The sequence below is a fragment of the Rhinopithecus roxellana genome, chromosome 20 (assembly GCF_007565055.1).
Source record: "Rhinopithecus roxellana isolate Shanxi Qingling chromosome 20, ASM756505v1, whole genome shotgun sequence".
NCBI classification, from domain to species: domain Eukaryota; kingdom Metazoa; phylum Chordata; class Mammalia; order Primates; family Cercopithecidae; genus Rhinopithecus; species Rhinopithecus roxellana.
Genome location: NC_044568.1, coordinates 7,657,793 through 7,674,155, shown reverse-complemented (window position 1 = coordinate 7,674,155; position 16,363 = coordinate 7,657,793). Strand labels below are relative to the sequence as shown.

The 16,363-nt window shown below is 47.6% G+C and overlaps 1 protein-coding gene across 3 annotated transcripts in view; it reads right to left on the bottom strand.

Annotated features, from left to right (window-relative positions):
* The window catches only part of KIAA0556 (KIAA0556 ortholog), a 232,651-nt gene that overhangs the window by 155,083 nt on the left and 61,205 nt on the right, over window positions 1-16,363 (bottom strand). For all 3 annotated transcript variants that reach the window (XM_030925123.1, XM_030925124.1, XM_030925125.1), the window contains exon 3: window positions 7,982-8,058. In XM_030925123.1, coding sequence (XP_030780983.1) covers window positions 7,982-8,058 — 77 coding nt within the window. The remainder of the gene's footprint in view (window positions 1-7,981; window positions 8,059-16,363) is intronic.

The following is a 16,363-nucleotide window of genomic DNA, read 5'->3' as shown; positions in this document are numbered from 1 at the left end:
AGCTGAGGTAGCTTGGACTACAGGCGTGTGCCACCACATCTGGCTAATTTTTTTTGCCTGTGTTGTTAGTAGCGACAGGGTTTCACCACGTTGGCCAGGCTGGTCTTGAACTCCTGACCATCTGCCCACTTTGGTCTCCCACAGTGTTGGGATTACAGGAGTGAGCCTCTGTGCCCGGCTGTAATCACTTTTATTACCTCCATTTAGTAGATAAGCAGTATAAGGCATAGAAAGGTTAAAGAACTCGCCCAAGGTCACATAACTATTATAGTATGCGGCAGGGGTAGAATGCAAACTTAGGCAGTTTGGCTCCAGAGTCTACACCGAAATGAAGACAACTTGTAAAGCTGGCAAGATGATGTTGAAACTGGCAAACTTAGACACTGCTGGTAATTCATAGAACCTTCTCAGAAGTAGTATGAAAATATAGAAAATGCCATATGTTTGGTCTTTGCCCAGTAAGCACATTCCAGCAAATTGTTCCTGAGCATATGAACTCTGGGCAAGAAGATAGTCAGTGTTCAGTAATAACAAAACCCTGGAAGCAACCCAAATGTCCAACACCAGAGAAGTGGAAGCTGCTATTACACAGATGCTATCATTACGAAGACTCTATAGAAACATGGGGGACTGTGATCTGTTCAGTGGGGGGCGGGGGAGTGGTGATGAAAAAGGCAGAATAAAAATGATACATAGTCCAGGGCACAGTGGCTCATGCCTGTAATCCCAGCACTTTGGGAGGCTGGGGCAGGCAGACTGAACTCTTGAGCTCAGGCGTTCTGAGATTAGCCTGGGCAACATGGTGAAACCTTGTCTCTATAAAAAATATTAAAATTAGCTGGGCGTGGTGGCGTGTACCTGTGGTTGTAGCTACTTGGGAGGCTGGGGCAGGAGGATGGCTTGAACTGGGGAGGTTGAGACTGCAGTGAGCCATGATCATGCCACTGCACTCCAGCCTGGGTGACAGACAGAGACCCTGTCTCCAAAAAAAAAAAAAAAAAAAAAAAATCAGAAAGAAAGAAAGAAAGAAAAGAAAATAAATGAAATGAAAAGAAAAAGAAGGCATATGTAGCAAAGGTAAAGTTGGAAAACTGTGTGTTTGTGGACCCAGCGTGGAAGGTGATAAATGTAAAATGAAATAGGTTGTTGAGGGAAGGTGGTGGCATTGTGGGTGATTTGTTTATTTTTTAAGCGTTTCTTTAGCGGCTGATACACTCATCTTTTCACCAATTGTGGCAGGAACATTTATTACAGACTGCTTATCTCTTGCCAGCCTTGGAAGCCTGGGAGATGCCTGATTGTTGGGCAACAACATAAAACAGAAAAAAAACACAAGTAACTAAGAGACAATTTCCAAACACAGCAATAGCTACGCTTGCAGGAGCAAACAATCAAGGGACAATGTAGGCACCGTCAATCTCTGGGGAGCGAGCGGGAGCCTAGGTCCCGGGAGGCCTGTGGCAGTACAGGGCGGGGAATCTGATCACCCAGTCAGACAGCCTGCCTCAACTTCTCTCCCTGCCTTCCGATGCCACATTAACAGTCATGGCATCCAGTTACCCAGGATCTGAGGCTGGCAGTCCATGGGTGCCCCTCCTTAAGCAGAATGATTTATGAAAATGTAGATTTATGAAACTGATAAATTAGGAGATAATTATTCAGACTGTGAAAGAAATTGCTAAAGGAACTCCCCTACTGCAGCGGAGTGCATCAGTAATATTCAGGTGGCATCAAAGAAAAGTGTTTTTTTAAAAATTGATAGCCTACTTTGCATAAAAAGCTGTCCTGGGCGCAGGGAACTCAGATAAATCAGATTCCACTCCTGCCCTATCTAAAATCGAGTTCTTCCCTCCTGCTGCCCTGCCATCCTCTACTGGCTTGCTGGTTCAACTTTTTCCATGGCACGCTATCACTGGTTAACATTATATTATGGATGTATCTATGTATTTGTTTATTCTTCCTCCCCCGCACTGGACTCTGAGCCTCTGTCCTATGGGCCATGGTGCCTGCTGAATGAGGAAAGCTCTGAATGGCTATTTCTTTCTTTTCTTTTTTTTCCGGGTCTTGCTCTGTTGCCCAGGCTGGAGTGCAGTGGTGTGATCACAGCTCACTGCAGCCTTGATCTCCCAGGCTCAAGCAATCCTCCCACCTCAGCCTCCTGAGTAGCAGGGACTACAGGTGCATGCCACCACACCTGGCTAATTTTTGTACTTTTTTTTTAAGACAGGATCTTCCTGTGTTGTCCAGGCTGGCCTCGAACTCCTGGGCTCAGTGGATCCACCCACCTTGGCCTCCCAAAGTCCTGGGATTACAGGCATGAGCCACTGCATCCGGCCTCAATGCCTATTTCTGGAACAAGTGAGCCCAAGGATCTCAAGTTGGGGCAGGAGACATGGATGAATACCCTAGTGCTCACAGCTACCATTCATGTGACGCACATCACACCCACCATTTCCATTTTATGCCCATGTTGGCCTTTGGAATCACCTTCACAGATGAGGAAGTGAAGGCACAGTGAGTGGGGAGCACAGGGTGTGATGAGGCAGAGTCTAGGGACCTGACATGGCTGGGGCTGGTGTGGTCGGGGAGGATTCTCCTCCTCGTGGGCCACCAGGGCAGGGATGTAGATGGCAAGGAGGACCCAGTGAACACAAAGGGCAGGTCATCGTGTTCTCAGGGGGCAGCAGCCTAATTGTGACTAGGCTTATGACTGAGTGGTCTCTGAGCGGTGTGGCTGCCATGGCACTACCGATGAGCCACATGGTTCCTCCAGATCTCAGTCATCTCAGGTCGCCTGAGGGGGTTCTCCAAGGATCAGTCATTCAAGAATTACCTGGATGTCAATTTGGGGAGAAGGTTTTTATATTGAAAGGATGATAATCATAATAAACATTACAAAAATTAGCTGGATGTGGTGGCCCACACCTGTAGGCCCAGTTACTAGGGAATCTGAGGCAAGAGGATCACTTGAACCCAGGGGTTGGAGAGTGTAGTGAGCTACGATCACACCAATGCACTCCAGCCTAGGCAACAGAGTGAGACCCCCATCTCAATCAATCAATCAGTCAATAACTGAATGATGATGATAATGATGTTGATGATGATGATGAACGCTGGGTTGGGTAGGAGGCTTGCTATGGGCCTTCAAGAGCCTTGTCTCACTTCACCCTTCAGTGATCCTGGGATTGAGGTTATGTTGGCCTATTTTAGAAATGAACTTGCCCAAGGCTAGAGAGTCAAGGAAACCTCCAACTTGGATTTGAGTTCTGGCCCATGGGGCTGCAGTACTTGTGCTCTCCCCTGCTCCTTCCTGCTGTTCCTTGACTTTAGCACCAGACATCACATAGGCTCTGAGCAAGAAGAGGTCACAGGAGGGAGCACTGGCTTGCAACTGGGGGCTCCTTGGAGGGGGTGGCATTTGAGTCCAGTCTTAAAGGATGAAGACAGGGAAGGCAGGGGTACAGAAAGCCTGCCATTCCTCCCCAGAACCTGTAAGTCCCCTAGGATGCTCCACAGAGCTGCACATAAGAGCATCTGTGCAGGTGGAGGAGGTGAGTGTGGAGGACAGAGCTCAGTGCCGGAGGCTCTGCCATTTCCCCAGCCTGCGTGACCTTGAGCAAGTCTCTAAACCTCCCTGGAGTCTGTTTCCTCTTCTGTAACAGGAGACTAAAGATGCTGGCACCTCCCTGGGCTGCCATGAGGACAAAAGGACAGACTGGGTTAAAGCTCTGGCTCAGATAAAGGCCCAGGCGAGAGAACCAGATGCTGGTTCTCTCCTTCCTTCTTTCTGCCTGGATCTTCTCCTGGGGCTGCAGGCAGTTTTGTGGGCAAGTTTTCCTGTAAATTTCCCTTGAATGACCTTTCTCAAGGACCAAATGATCACAGCATTGCTGGATTCTTGGACCTGGAGAGCAAATCTGGGTCTACCCCCTACAGTCTAGAGGTGGGTGTATATTACAGCCCCTATCTGCCGTCACCTCTTCAGATACAAGGGCCCTCATCTTCTCAGTCCATCCTCATTACTCAGACCTTTGATCACTCTGCCTGCTCTTTCATGAATCCTGTCAGGCGTGATTACCTCTTTCATGAGGTTGAGTGACAAGAATCACTCAGAGTCCACTGGGACAGGCAGCTGGGAGAGTTTCTGCAGGGGTGAGGCAGGGCTGTCACATCTCCAGATTCTCTCCCCCTACTCCCTGCCCCCAGTCCTCTCCTGAAGCACACAATCACTTTCTGCTTCTTTTGTCATAGGTGGCCTTGTGCTCACCCTGCCACTACCTGGGGAGTTCTTCAAGGATAAGAGCTGTGTGGTAGACACCTGCTCTCTCTGCCTGGCCGGAATCTCCCCCATCTCAGATCTGTGGGTACAGCACCATTCCTTCTTTCACTCCATGAAACTGACTCCAGTGGGTGAAACTGACTCCACTGCACAATTTAGTGGGGTGGCCAAGGAACGGCCAGCTGACTGTGCGGGACACAGGGAGTGACTGGCTTGTATATAGTTAGAATGTAGGTCCCCTCTAAATCTCATGTTGGATTGTAATCCCCAGTGTCGAGGTAGGACCTGGTGGGAGGTGACTGAATCATGGGGGCAGAGTTCTCATGAGTGGTTTAGCACCATCCCCTTGATGCTATCCTTGCGATAGTGAGTTCTCCCAGGATCTGGCTATTTAAAAGTGTGCGGCACCTCCCCCCACCCTCTCTCTCCTACTCTCACCATGTGATGTGCCTGCTTCCACTTTGCCTTCTGCCATGAATACAAGCTCCCTGAGGCCTCCCCACAAGCCAAGCAGATGGCGGCACCATGCTTCCTGTACAGCCTGCAAAATTGTAAGCCAATGAAACCTGTTTTCTTTATAAATTACCCAGTCTTAGCTGTTTCTTTATAGTAATGCAAAAATGGCCTAACATAGCTTGGGATGGAACTGGGCCCACGCCAGGCCAATGGGAAACTTCCTCAGCACTTTCGCTGGAAGCATTAGGAAAGATCCCTAATACTTCCAGGTAGGATGTACGTAGGGGCTTTTCCTGGCTGTCTTGGCCACTGCAAGTGAAGTACCTGCCTGAGAATGGCTCTAATATGGGAAAACGAGGGTAGAGAAAATGGAGAATAGTTGATTTTGATTACATCATCTAAGCACTTGGATCTACCTAGGCCTGAGACCAAGAGTATCATGATGAATTTCTTTTTTTTTAGAGACAGTGTCTCACTCTGTCACCCAGACTGGAGTGCAGTGGCATGATCATAGCTCACTGCAGCCTTGAACTCCTAGACACAAGTGACCCTCCCACCTCAGCCTCCTAAGTAGTGAGTAGCTAGAACTATAGGTGGGTGCCACCACACCTGGCTATTTTAAAAAAATATTTTAGAGACAGGGTCTTGAACTTCTGGGCTCAAGCGATCCTCCTGCCTTCGCCTCCTGCATAGTTGAGATTACAAGCAGAAGCCACCATTCCCAGCTCGATGTTGGATTTCTTAATTTAATGAGCCAGTGTTTCCTAGCTGCTTAAGTCCATTTACCTTGGGTTTCTGTCTCTAACAGCCAAAAAACACTAACTAATACAGTCTGTGTCTTCCTTATCACAATGCTTCCCTTTGCATTAATGGCAATGCCAGGCACTTAGAAGGTACTCAGTGAAATCCTGCTGAATGAATAAAAGAAAAATGCTGCCCTGCTTCTTATGGGCAGCTGTGTTCTAGGCAGACCTCTGTTCAGAACTCACTCCAACGATTACATCCCCCCTTCTCAGGTTACAGACAACCCAGATAAGCAGCCTGGGTTTTCATCTCCCTCAATGTCCAGGGTAAAGCTCAGAGGCTAGTTTTCTATCAGGTCCTACAACTAGATTTCCAAGTAAATTGCAGTTCTTCCCACAAAACCCCTCCTCACTTAACTTAGGGCCACTGGCAATCCGGCAGGTTTTTTTTCTCCTCTTGATTATTTATGACAACATTAAGCAAAAGGTAGAGTCCAGGCCGGCTCCACCACTTTCTGGCTGTGAGACCTTGGGCAAGTTGCTCACTGCTCAGAGCCTCCACTTCCTTGCCTGTAAAATGGGTGCAGTAACTCTGTCCCATTGGGTAGTGTGCAGATAAAGTAAAATGATGGGATGAGATGCCTGGCATATGGCTGGCACTCTGTAAAAGGTGCCTTTGAGATTTCACCGATGATGGCTCACAGGGATTCCCATTCTTCACTAGTCTCCACTGGAAGGTGTTTCTTTCCAGCTCTACCTTCTAATTTCCTGTCATCGTGACAGCTCCCTCTTGGTGACAACACATCCCCCCAAATTTTATGGCAACTCAGTTTTGATATAGCTTTTAATTGTCTTTGTGCTATAACCTTGTCTCTGGAAATTCTCATTTATACTATCGGCCAGTGCCTCTTTGATTGCACACTTATTGATCCCCCAATTAATGAGAAACAATTTGTTCATAAGGAACTGTGACAGCCTCTCCCCAGACAAGTCACATGCAGATGATTAAACGATCACCCAGGTGTTCAGTGGTACCATCCAGTCTGCCAGAGATTGAATAAAAACATCCTGCTCCGTGGCATTAATGATGATGGAAATTCACGTTGGTCTAATCAGCACAAGCCTTCGCTGTTCTAGTTTGAGGCTGATGTGGGGATGGAGGTGGATGAGCACAGAGCTATTGGGCACAGAGGACACTGCTGTGGTGTTTCTGGCTGGCCCTGGAGAGACTGGCTGTTCAGAAGAACTCCAACAGGAGTGGGGCTGCCTCAGTGGGTGGATGTCTGGAAAGTGGGTGGGTGCTGTCATAGATGGAATTTAGGGTCTTAATGAAATGTAGTAAAGGGGCTGGTGGGTAGAGATGCTAAATTCCTGCAATTCGTGAGATTACAAAAACTTGTCCCATGCAATATGCCACCAGGGCCCCTATTGATAACACCAAGTCCAGTCAGTGAGACCAGAGCTGAAGTCGCATGCAGGATGACACCTCCTTACCCCAGACTCTGTTATCTGCGAGACCCTAAGCCCACTCCCATAACACAGAGGCCCACATTCGTACCCATCTCCCTTTCTTCCCCCTCCTCCCACCAGTTCTGTGGGCCTGCATTGTTTTTCTGTTTGCTTTGTGCTTTAATTTGAATTCATTACCAACATTTTAAAACTCAGGAGATTTCACAGACCAAATCCAGATCTCCAGCTTCTCTGGCAGACTTGGGAGGATCAGGACCTGAGGGGAACTGTGGTCTCACAGACAGCTGCCCTGGGCTGAGCAGCTTGGAGACAGGAGCTCCAGGTACCCACTGTCTCACTGAGCCGGCTCCACTCACTGCCTGGCCATCCCTAGAATCTGAATTTGCAAATCCCCAGCTTATTGCAAGGTTTGAGGCCTGAAGACAAACTGCGGTGAACTGAAAATGAACTTCCTCAGCCCTACAAAGGAACCGAGGAATGATGCCTCTTTCAAACCAGACCATGATGCTTTGACCTTGATCGCTACACACTGGACCTACTGCAAGCTTTTTCAAGAACCAGCACTCCAGAGACAAAATCAGTCCTACTTTAACTTCAAATGACTTATCGACCAACTTCAAACACCAATGTAAAATGATTCCATTTTTGCATAACACGACATGATTATAGGCTCAGATTTCAGGGATTGTCAAAGCCTGTGCGATCACAGACTGGGCTCTTCAGGTGGTTCTTGCACAAGCCCTGCCAAATTCGAGCTTTTTTTGACAATCTTATCTTCTCCCAGAACAGGAGCTGGGAGGGAAGAGGCGGTACTTACACATCGAACAGTTTGCTACAGCTCAGTCAAAAGATGCAATTAAATCAGTGAATGGAGAAATAGGCGCTGGGGTTGCAGATAATATTCTAAGCCTCTGAGTGGAGGGGGACTCCGCATCTCATTCCTATGTGAGGCAGGGCCTGCCTGCTGTTAATAAATCTAAATAGATTTTTACTTGGCTAATATCAAGGGCTGCCGTCGAGTGGCTTCTCTTACCGGTTCCTCTGCTGAAGCAATATTAAATACTCATCATGTTTCTCATCAAAGTCTGTCACCATGTCCTTAGCGTAACCCTGAAATGAAGAAACAGAGCCGTGTGATATCGGAATGCAGGGAATCGCTGACTGAGAGCGCAGGTGCGGCACACACACCGGCACAGGAGGCTGAGAGGCGGAGGCTGACCTTGACGAAGGCCCAGCTCCCCCGGCGCATCGCTCCAGCGACCCAGAGCCCCAGAGATTGTCTGATGGTCCCATGGGTCTTAGGCGTACACACCTTTAATTATCTATGAAAAGGAGGTCAATTCTCGCCTCTCACTGCTCTTCATTCCTCCCATGCTCTCTAAGATCAAGGGCTCTGACATGATTTGGGCTGTACTGTTTTCTCAACACTCATTATTTAGTTGTCTTAATTGTCATGACCAGATGCAACCCAAATCAGTTGTTTAAAAGGGGATCTTGGTCAGGCACAGTGGCTCATGCCTGTAAAACTAGCACTTTGGGAGGCTGAGGCGACAGGATTGCTTGAGCCCAGGAGTTCCAGACTAGCCTGGGTAACCTAGGGAGACCTTATCTCTACAAATAATGTAAAAATTAGCCAGGCATGGGTGGTGCATGCCTGTGGTCCCAGCTACTTGGTGGGCTGAAGGGGGAGGACTGCCTGAGTCTGGGAAGTTGAAGCTGCAGCGAGCCATGATTGCACCACTGCACTCCGGCCTGGGCAACAGACTGTCTCAAAGAACAAAAAGGGGAGGGGAATCTTATTTTCCCCTTGCCATTTCAAGAGAAATATATGTTAATTATAAACAATGCAGTCGTTACAGAAATCTATGACCCAGACTGGAGTCCCCCTTGGAGTGGACATCTGTGGTTCTGTGTCTCCTCTTCTGCCAATGGGACCCTGGGTTTCCTTTGGGGAACTGCTCAGCCCCTTCTTGCACTTCACTGGCTTCCTTAGATGACCTTGAAAGTGACTTTGTTCTTCTCTTGGTTCACATGACCTTGGCCTTGCCAATCAACATAGGGCTTCCCCCAGTCACAGTGATATACCACTTTAGGGGTGAACCAAGATCCGAGTCAGCCTCGGGACTTTGCTGATACCCTTGGAAAAAGAGCTGCTCTCTTCCCATTTGAATGCTGTGCCAATGAGATGCAGGCCTGGACCTGCCTGAGAGTGAAGCTGATAAAAAAGACAGCAGATCCAAGAGATGCAGAGGCAGATTCTTAATGATATAATTTGAGTCCCTGGATTCACCTATGCCTAAAGAAGTATCTGGACAATTCAGTTATTGCCTTAGAAGTTTCAGCTGAGTTTCTGTCATTGGCAGACAAAAGAATTTTAAGTAACACACTATAATCTGACCATCAGAGATAATCCCTGGTATAATTTATTATGGCTGAGGGAGAGTAATGTATAATAAACTACACATATTTAAAGTGATGTATGCATGTACCAGTAAAACTGCTATTGTAATTTGATATGTATATCTTCCTCCGGGTGATTTTCTTTGTTCATAATATACAAAGATACATATCTACATATACACTCTTTAAAAAGCTTTTTTTTTTTTTTTTTTTTTTTTTTAGTAGAGATGGCATCTCACTATGTTGCACAGGCTGTTCTCTAACTCCTGGGCTCAAGTGATCCTCCTGCCTTGGCCTCTCAAAGTGCTGGGATTACAGGCATGAGCCACTGCCCCCAGCCCCATATACTCTTTTATTTCTTTTGTTTGTTTGTTTTGTTGTTGGTTTTGTTGGGTTTTTTTTTCTTGTTTTTTTTTTTCGAGACAGAGTCCTGCTCTGTCACCCAGGCTGGAGTGCAGTGGCACGATCTCAGCTCACTGAAACCTCCATCTCCCAGGTTCAAGCAATTCTCCTGCCTCAGACTCCCAAGTAGCTGGGACTACAGTCACCTGCCACCATGCCCAGCTAATTTTTGTATTTTTAGTAGAGACAGGGTTTCACCATGTTGGCCAGGCTGGTCTTGAACTCCTGGTCTCATGTAATCTGCCTGCCTTGGCCTCCCAAAATGCTGGGATTACAAGCATTAGCCACTGCGCCAGAACTCATATACTCTTTTAAACAAAAATGGGATCATACAATAAACAATGCTTTGCAATTTGCTGCTTCTTTTTCTTTTCCTTTTTTTCTTTGAAATGGAGCCTTGCTCTGTGGCCCGGGCTGAAGTGCACTGGCACAATCTTGGCTCACTGCAACCTCCGCCTCCCAGATTCTCCTGCCTCAGCCTCCTGAGTAGCTGACATCACAGGTGTGTGCCACCACACCCAGCTAATTTTTGTATTTTTAGTACAGACAGGGTTTTGCCATGTTGGCCAGTCTGGTCTTGAACTCCTGACTTCAGGTTGTCCTCCCGCCTTGGCCTCTCAAAGTGTTGGGACTACAGGTGCGAGCCACTGCACCTGGCCAATTTGCTGTTTTTTTAACTTTGTTGTCAAGGGGAGGATTAACAGTACAATATCAGCTTGGCACTGGTCCCAAGTTATAGCAAGTTATGGGGATTAAGTTTTAAATGGCAAGTAGGGCATTTGTATCAGAAATGCAGTTTGTGTGGGAACCTTAACGCTTCTCCTGGGAAGGAGAGAGAGAGAAAAATAGAAATCTCTGTCATTCTCTTAACTTTTCAAAATCTGGCTTTAGCCCCATTATTTTGTTAGAATTCTACCCAAGAGAGACCCAGACCACCTTAACTTAATGTAATAGGTCTTCTCTCCATCCTTTCCAATTGCTCTGAGGCACGGGAAACAAATCACCCATCATGCCATCCCAAGTTGAGAATGACGGGCATTCCTCTCCTCTCGCTCTCATCCTCATGATAATCATTAAGATTCCCACTCCAGGCTTGGCACAGTGGCCCACGCCTGTAATCCCAGCACTTTGGGAGGCCGAGGCAGGCGGATCACGAGGTCAGGAGATCAAAACCACCCGGCTAACATAGTGAAACCCCCTCTCTACTAAAAATACAAAAAATTAGTCAGGTGTGGTGGTGTGCATCTGTAGTCCCAGCTATTTGGGAGGATGAGGCAGGAGAATCGCTTGAACCCAGGAGGTGGAGGTTGCAGTGAGCTGAGATCGTGCCATTGCATTCCAGCCTGGGCAACAGAATGAGACTGTCTCAATAAATAAATAAATAAATAAATAAATAAATAAATAAATAAAACAATAATAATAAAAAAGATTCCCACTCCATTTCTTTAAAAAAAAAAAAAATAGCTGGGTGTGGTGGCATGCCTGTTGTCCCAGCTGCTCGGGAGGCTGAGGCAGGAGAGGATGGTTTGAGTCTAGGAGTTCAAGATGACAGTCAGCTATGATTGCACTATTGCACTGTAGCCTGGGCAACAGAGTGAGACCCCGTTTCTAAAAAACGTCCTACTTGCCAAATTCTCTTCCTCTGCATCTGTAGTGCTGAATGAGCCGCTCTTCCCATGCAGCTTTCTGCCTGTGCCTTCTCTAGCTAGCCTTCACCCTGTGCCCTCAATTGTGGAAGGTCAGTGTCTACCTGCATCTCCATTTCACCAGTCTTGGGTTTTTCTCCCTCCCGTCTTCACTTCTCCCTCCAGTTTCGAGGAAAAGAGCCAGATGTGCAGCCCAGTCATGCCTAGTCCAGGGCTAACACCCTGATGCCCTTTCTCCTCCTGCTCCCTGTAGGGCCCCAGGTTGTTGCCATCTGCTTCCCTCTTGCCCTGGAGCCTCTACTTTCCCTTCCTGACTTCCCTCTCTCTAGACCCACCCAGGAACAGGATGCTGTACCCTCATGTTCTCTCCTATTCTGACATCTCTACAACCTCTGAGTTTCACTGGGGCTTTCCTTCTGGCTAAGTTGGCCAATCATGAAGTAAGCAATAATAAGAAAGGGTGATACAATGAAATTATAAGAAATTAAAAAAAAAAAACAAACAAAAAAACAAGGCTGGGCATACTCACACCTGTAATCCCAGTGCTCTGGGTGGCTGACACAGGAAGCTTGCTTTAGGCCAGGAGTTTGAGTCCAGTCTGGGCAACATAGCAAGACCCTGTCTCTTAAAAATAAAAAATAAAAAATAGCAGGGTATGGCCAGGCACGGTGGTTGACACTTGTAATCCCAGCACTTTGGGAGGTTGAGGCGAGTGGATTACCTGAGGTCAGGAGTGCAAGACCGGCCTGTCCAACACGATAAAACCCTATCTCAACTAAAAATACAAAAAATTAGCCAGGCGAGGTGGCGGGCACTTGTAATCCCAGCTACTTTGGAGGCTGAGGCAGGAGAATCGCTTGAACCCGGGGGTCGGAGGCTACAGTGAGCTGAGATAGCGCCACTGCACTCCAGCCTGGGCAACAGAGCAAGACTCCGTCTTGGAAAAAAAATAAATAAATAACTGGTGTGGTGGTGCATGCCTGTAGTCCTAGCTATGTGGAAGGCTGAGGTGGGAGGGCTGCTTGAGTCCAGGAGTTCAAGGTCACAGTGAGCTATGACTGTGTCATTTCACTGCAGCTGGTACAACAGGGTGAGACCCTGTCTCTCTAAAACACCCGAGAAACAACAACAAAAAACAAACTAGCTTTCCTGGCTTCCGGAGGTGCCTACAGAGACTGCTGTGTCCTCCCCTGGGCCTGAGTCCTGCCTCATCCTGAGTGCAAGAAAAGCACAGGAGGCCTCAGCCCTCGGGAGAGCTGGCTTTCAGGAGAGTGGGTCTGGGGAGGATTCTCGCCTTCTTCCAGAATAATAACACATAAATCGCGCAAACAGTTTATCCAGCATTTCCATATACACGATTCTCCTTTGATCTTCACAGAAGCCCTTGAAGTAGTGATTATTACCCCATTTAAGATACAAGGAAACCCTCCCATGCATCTTCCCAGAACACAGATGCTGCTCCATGGCAATTTACATAACCATTTTGAAACATTAAAATGACCGTGGATATATTATGGGTATGGAATGAAAGAGTGGATGACATTTTTAGATGAAATATGGGACTTCAAAGAAATCTCAGCTTTTGCTGGCTGCCCTGGGCTTTCACCTCAAACTCTCCAGGGAATGCATCGATCCTCCTTTGCCAGGAGGGAGATGTCATCAGAAAGACTCGAGAAACTGGAACATCTATCCATCTCCACTTCTTAAATGCTGATGTGCCTACAAATCACCTAGGGATCGTGGTGAAATGCAGATTTTTTTTTTTTTTTCTTTTTGAGACAGGGTCTCACTCTGTCTCCCAGGCTGGAGTGCAGTGCAATTTCAGCTCACTGCAGCTTCAACTTCCTGGGCTCAAGCCTCCTGAGTAGCTGGGACTACAGGCAGGTGACAACACATGGCTGGCTAATGTTTTTTTCTTTTTTCTTTTTTGTATTTTTTGTAGAGACTGTGGTTTTGCCATGTTGCTCAGGCTGGTCTCGAACTCCTGAGCTCCAGTGATCCACTTGCCTCAGCCTCCCGAAGTTCTTAGATTACAGGCATGTGCCTGTGTGCCACCATGCCCCAGATTCTTTTTTTTTTTGGAGACAGGGTCTCACTATGCTGCCCAGGCTGGTCTCAAACTCCTGGCCTCAAGTGATCCTCCCACTTCAGCCTCCTGAGTAGCTGGGACTACAGGCATGTAGCATCATGCCTGCTTTGAAATGCAGATTCTGACTCAGTAGGACTGGGAAGTACCCAAGTCTGCATTTCCTTTTTTTTTCTTTTTGAGAAGGAATCTTGTTCTGTTGCCCAGGCTGGAGTTCAGTGGTGTGATCTTGGCTCACTGAAACCTCCGCCTCCCGGGTTCAAGCAATTCTTCAGTCTTGGCCTCCCAACTAGCTGGGATTACAGGCACGCACCACCATGCCTGGATAATTTTTGTAGTTTTAGTAGAGACGGGGTTTCACCATGTTGGCCAGGCTGGTCTCAAACTCCTGACCTCAGGTGATCCACCCACCTCGGCCTCCCAAGGTACTGGGATTATAGGCGTGAGACACCACCCCTGGCCCCAAGTCTGCATTTCTAATGAGCTCCCAGGTAATGCCCATGGCCCATACTTTGGGTAGCAAGGCCCTAAACTAGCCAACTTTATTTCCCACCATTCACAACACCCCCACCTCCAGTCAGATGGTCTCTGAACTTGAGCTGGGAGGTACAAGGGCTCTGGAGTCCAGCCTGTTCCATGACACAAGGTTGCCACTTAGTTTCTTTACCTATAAGATGGAGTGATGCCTGTACCTGTTGTCTGGTGGAACTTTTCTTTCCCTCACAGGGTTAAGTGAATTGGATGCAATAACAGTGGAAAGGATTTAGCACAGTACCTGGCACTGACAAAATTCTCAATGAACATTAGTTATAAGTGCATATATGGAACTCCATTTCCAAAATAGAACCATCCGAGTCCCACCCCGCCCCATTCTCATTCCTAACTTGATGTCTTCATCATTCTATTTCCTTTTCCAGAAACCCACCCCAGCACCCTCCAGCCTCTACTCCCAGACTCTCCAAGGGCCAGCTCAGTTTCCAAAGTCCCCATGAAGGCTTCCCTTGCCATTCTCCCCACCCCACTCACTTCAGTTCCTTCTGCAAGCCTGAAATTAGTATTAAATTATATTCAATACAGTGTGAAATCTGATATAATTAAGTGCTAAGGTGTTAGCATTTAACTATATATACTACTCACTAATTATCAGGGGATTTGGAGACCTGGGTGTGAGCCCTGAACTCTGCTGTTTATCTCATCTGAGCCTCAGTTTCCTTGTCTGCAAACGGGGGATACTGATAAGGTCTACCTCACAGGGCTGCTATGTGGATAAACTAGGATTAAAGTGGAAGTAATTTGGGATTATTTTCTTTCTTGCTCATCTTGGCTCCCCAATCAGACTATAAATTCCTGGAGGGCAGACCCATGGAACAGGGAAGGAGATGGAGTTTCACCTGAGTGCCTGGAGGCCTGGGCTCCAATCCTGGCTTCACCGCTGTCCAGCTCTATGACGACAATTGCTAAGGTTGACTTAGCACTTACTATGCGCCAGGCAAGATTCTACCCCTTTTCATGCCTAAGTCAGTTAACCCTCGTTGTGCTGAGGCTTTACTTCCTTGCCTACAAAATGGATGTATGAATACTTAAGGCACCCAGCAAAGGTGTGAGAACCCTGAAAAAACGCCAAGTTCCTCTTCAGTTTTTCAGCAAACATCAAGGGCTTACTGTGTGGCTGGCCCCTTTGCATATGTGATCAGGGCTTAACAAAAGCTCTGACCCAGTGTAGATTCAGAGACCAACTTGCCTGTATAGACTCTGTGAACCCCCAATAGCTGAGATAGGTCTCAGTTAATTGAGAAAGTTTATTTTGCCAAGGTTGAGGATGCGCACCCATGACGCAGTCTCAGGAGGTCCTGACGACATTTGCCCAAGGTGGCCAGAGCACAGTTTGGTTTCGTACATTTTAGGGAGACATGAGATGTCAATCAACATATGTAACATGAACATTGGTTTGGTCCGAAAAAGGTGGGACAACTGGAAGCAGAGAGAGGGCTTCCAGGTCACAGGTAGATAAGAGACAAATGGTTGCATTCTTTTGAGCTTCTGATTAGCCTCTCCAAAGGAGGCAATCAGATATGCATTCATCTCAGTGAGCAGAGGGGTGACTTTGAGGAGAATGGGAGGCAGGTTTGCTCTAAGCAGTTCCCAGGTTAACTTTTCCCTTTAGTTTAGTGATTTGGGGGCCTCAAGATTTATTTTCCTTTCACAACTGTAATCAACTGCTGGTTGTTGGTTAGGGTTGCTGGACTGAACAGCCCCCAATCATGTGTGCAGTGTGAATCGTGCGCCCGGACGTTGTACAAAAGTGGGCTGCAACTGCAGCCAGTCAAGCAACCACACATTGTCTAGGGATCCCTGCGGGGGTCCTGAGAGCACCCATTTAATTGCATGCACAAGGGTGTTCTTGGAAGAACCCATAACTTTCATCAGACTATCAAAGGCACCTGGGCCCCTCCCAAAGGAGAGAATTCTAATAAAATACACAAAATGCAATGCCAAGTGTCTGAATTAGATCTCCAGGAAGGTCCCTCCAATCCTTGGAGTCATCTTCAAAGCCCCACTCTGTCTCCCATCCCACACACATCTAACCCATCAGCTCCATGGGAAAACTATTGCGTATCCAAAATCTGACCCCTTCTCCCTGCTCTCCCCTCCCAGGTTGGTCTGGGCCCAGACTGGACTCCTGCGCCTGCCTCCTCCCTGCCTTCTGTTCTCCCTGCTGTCACCCAGGGGGCCTGATGAGAGGTGAGTGGAATCATGTCACTCTTCTGCTAGGACCCCAAGGGGGTTCCTGTCCCACTCAGAGTCAAGGGCAAGGCCATCCCAGTGGCCATGAAGCCCTGCACTCTAGGCCTCGACCCCCATCTCTGAGCCACCTCTCACC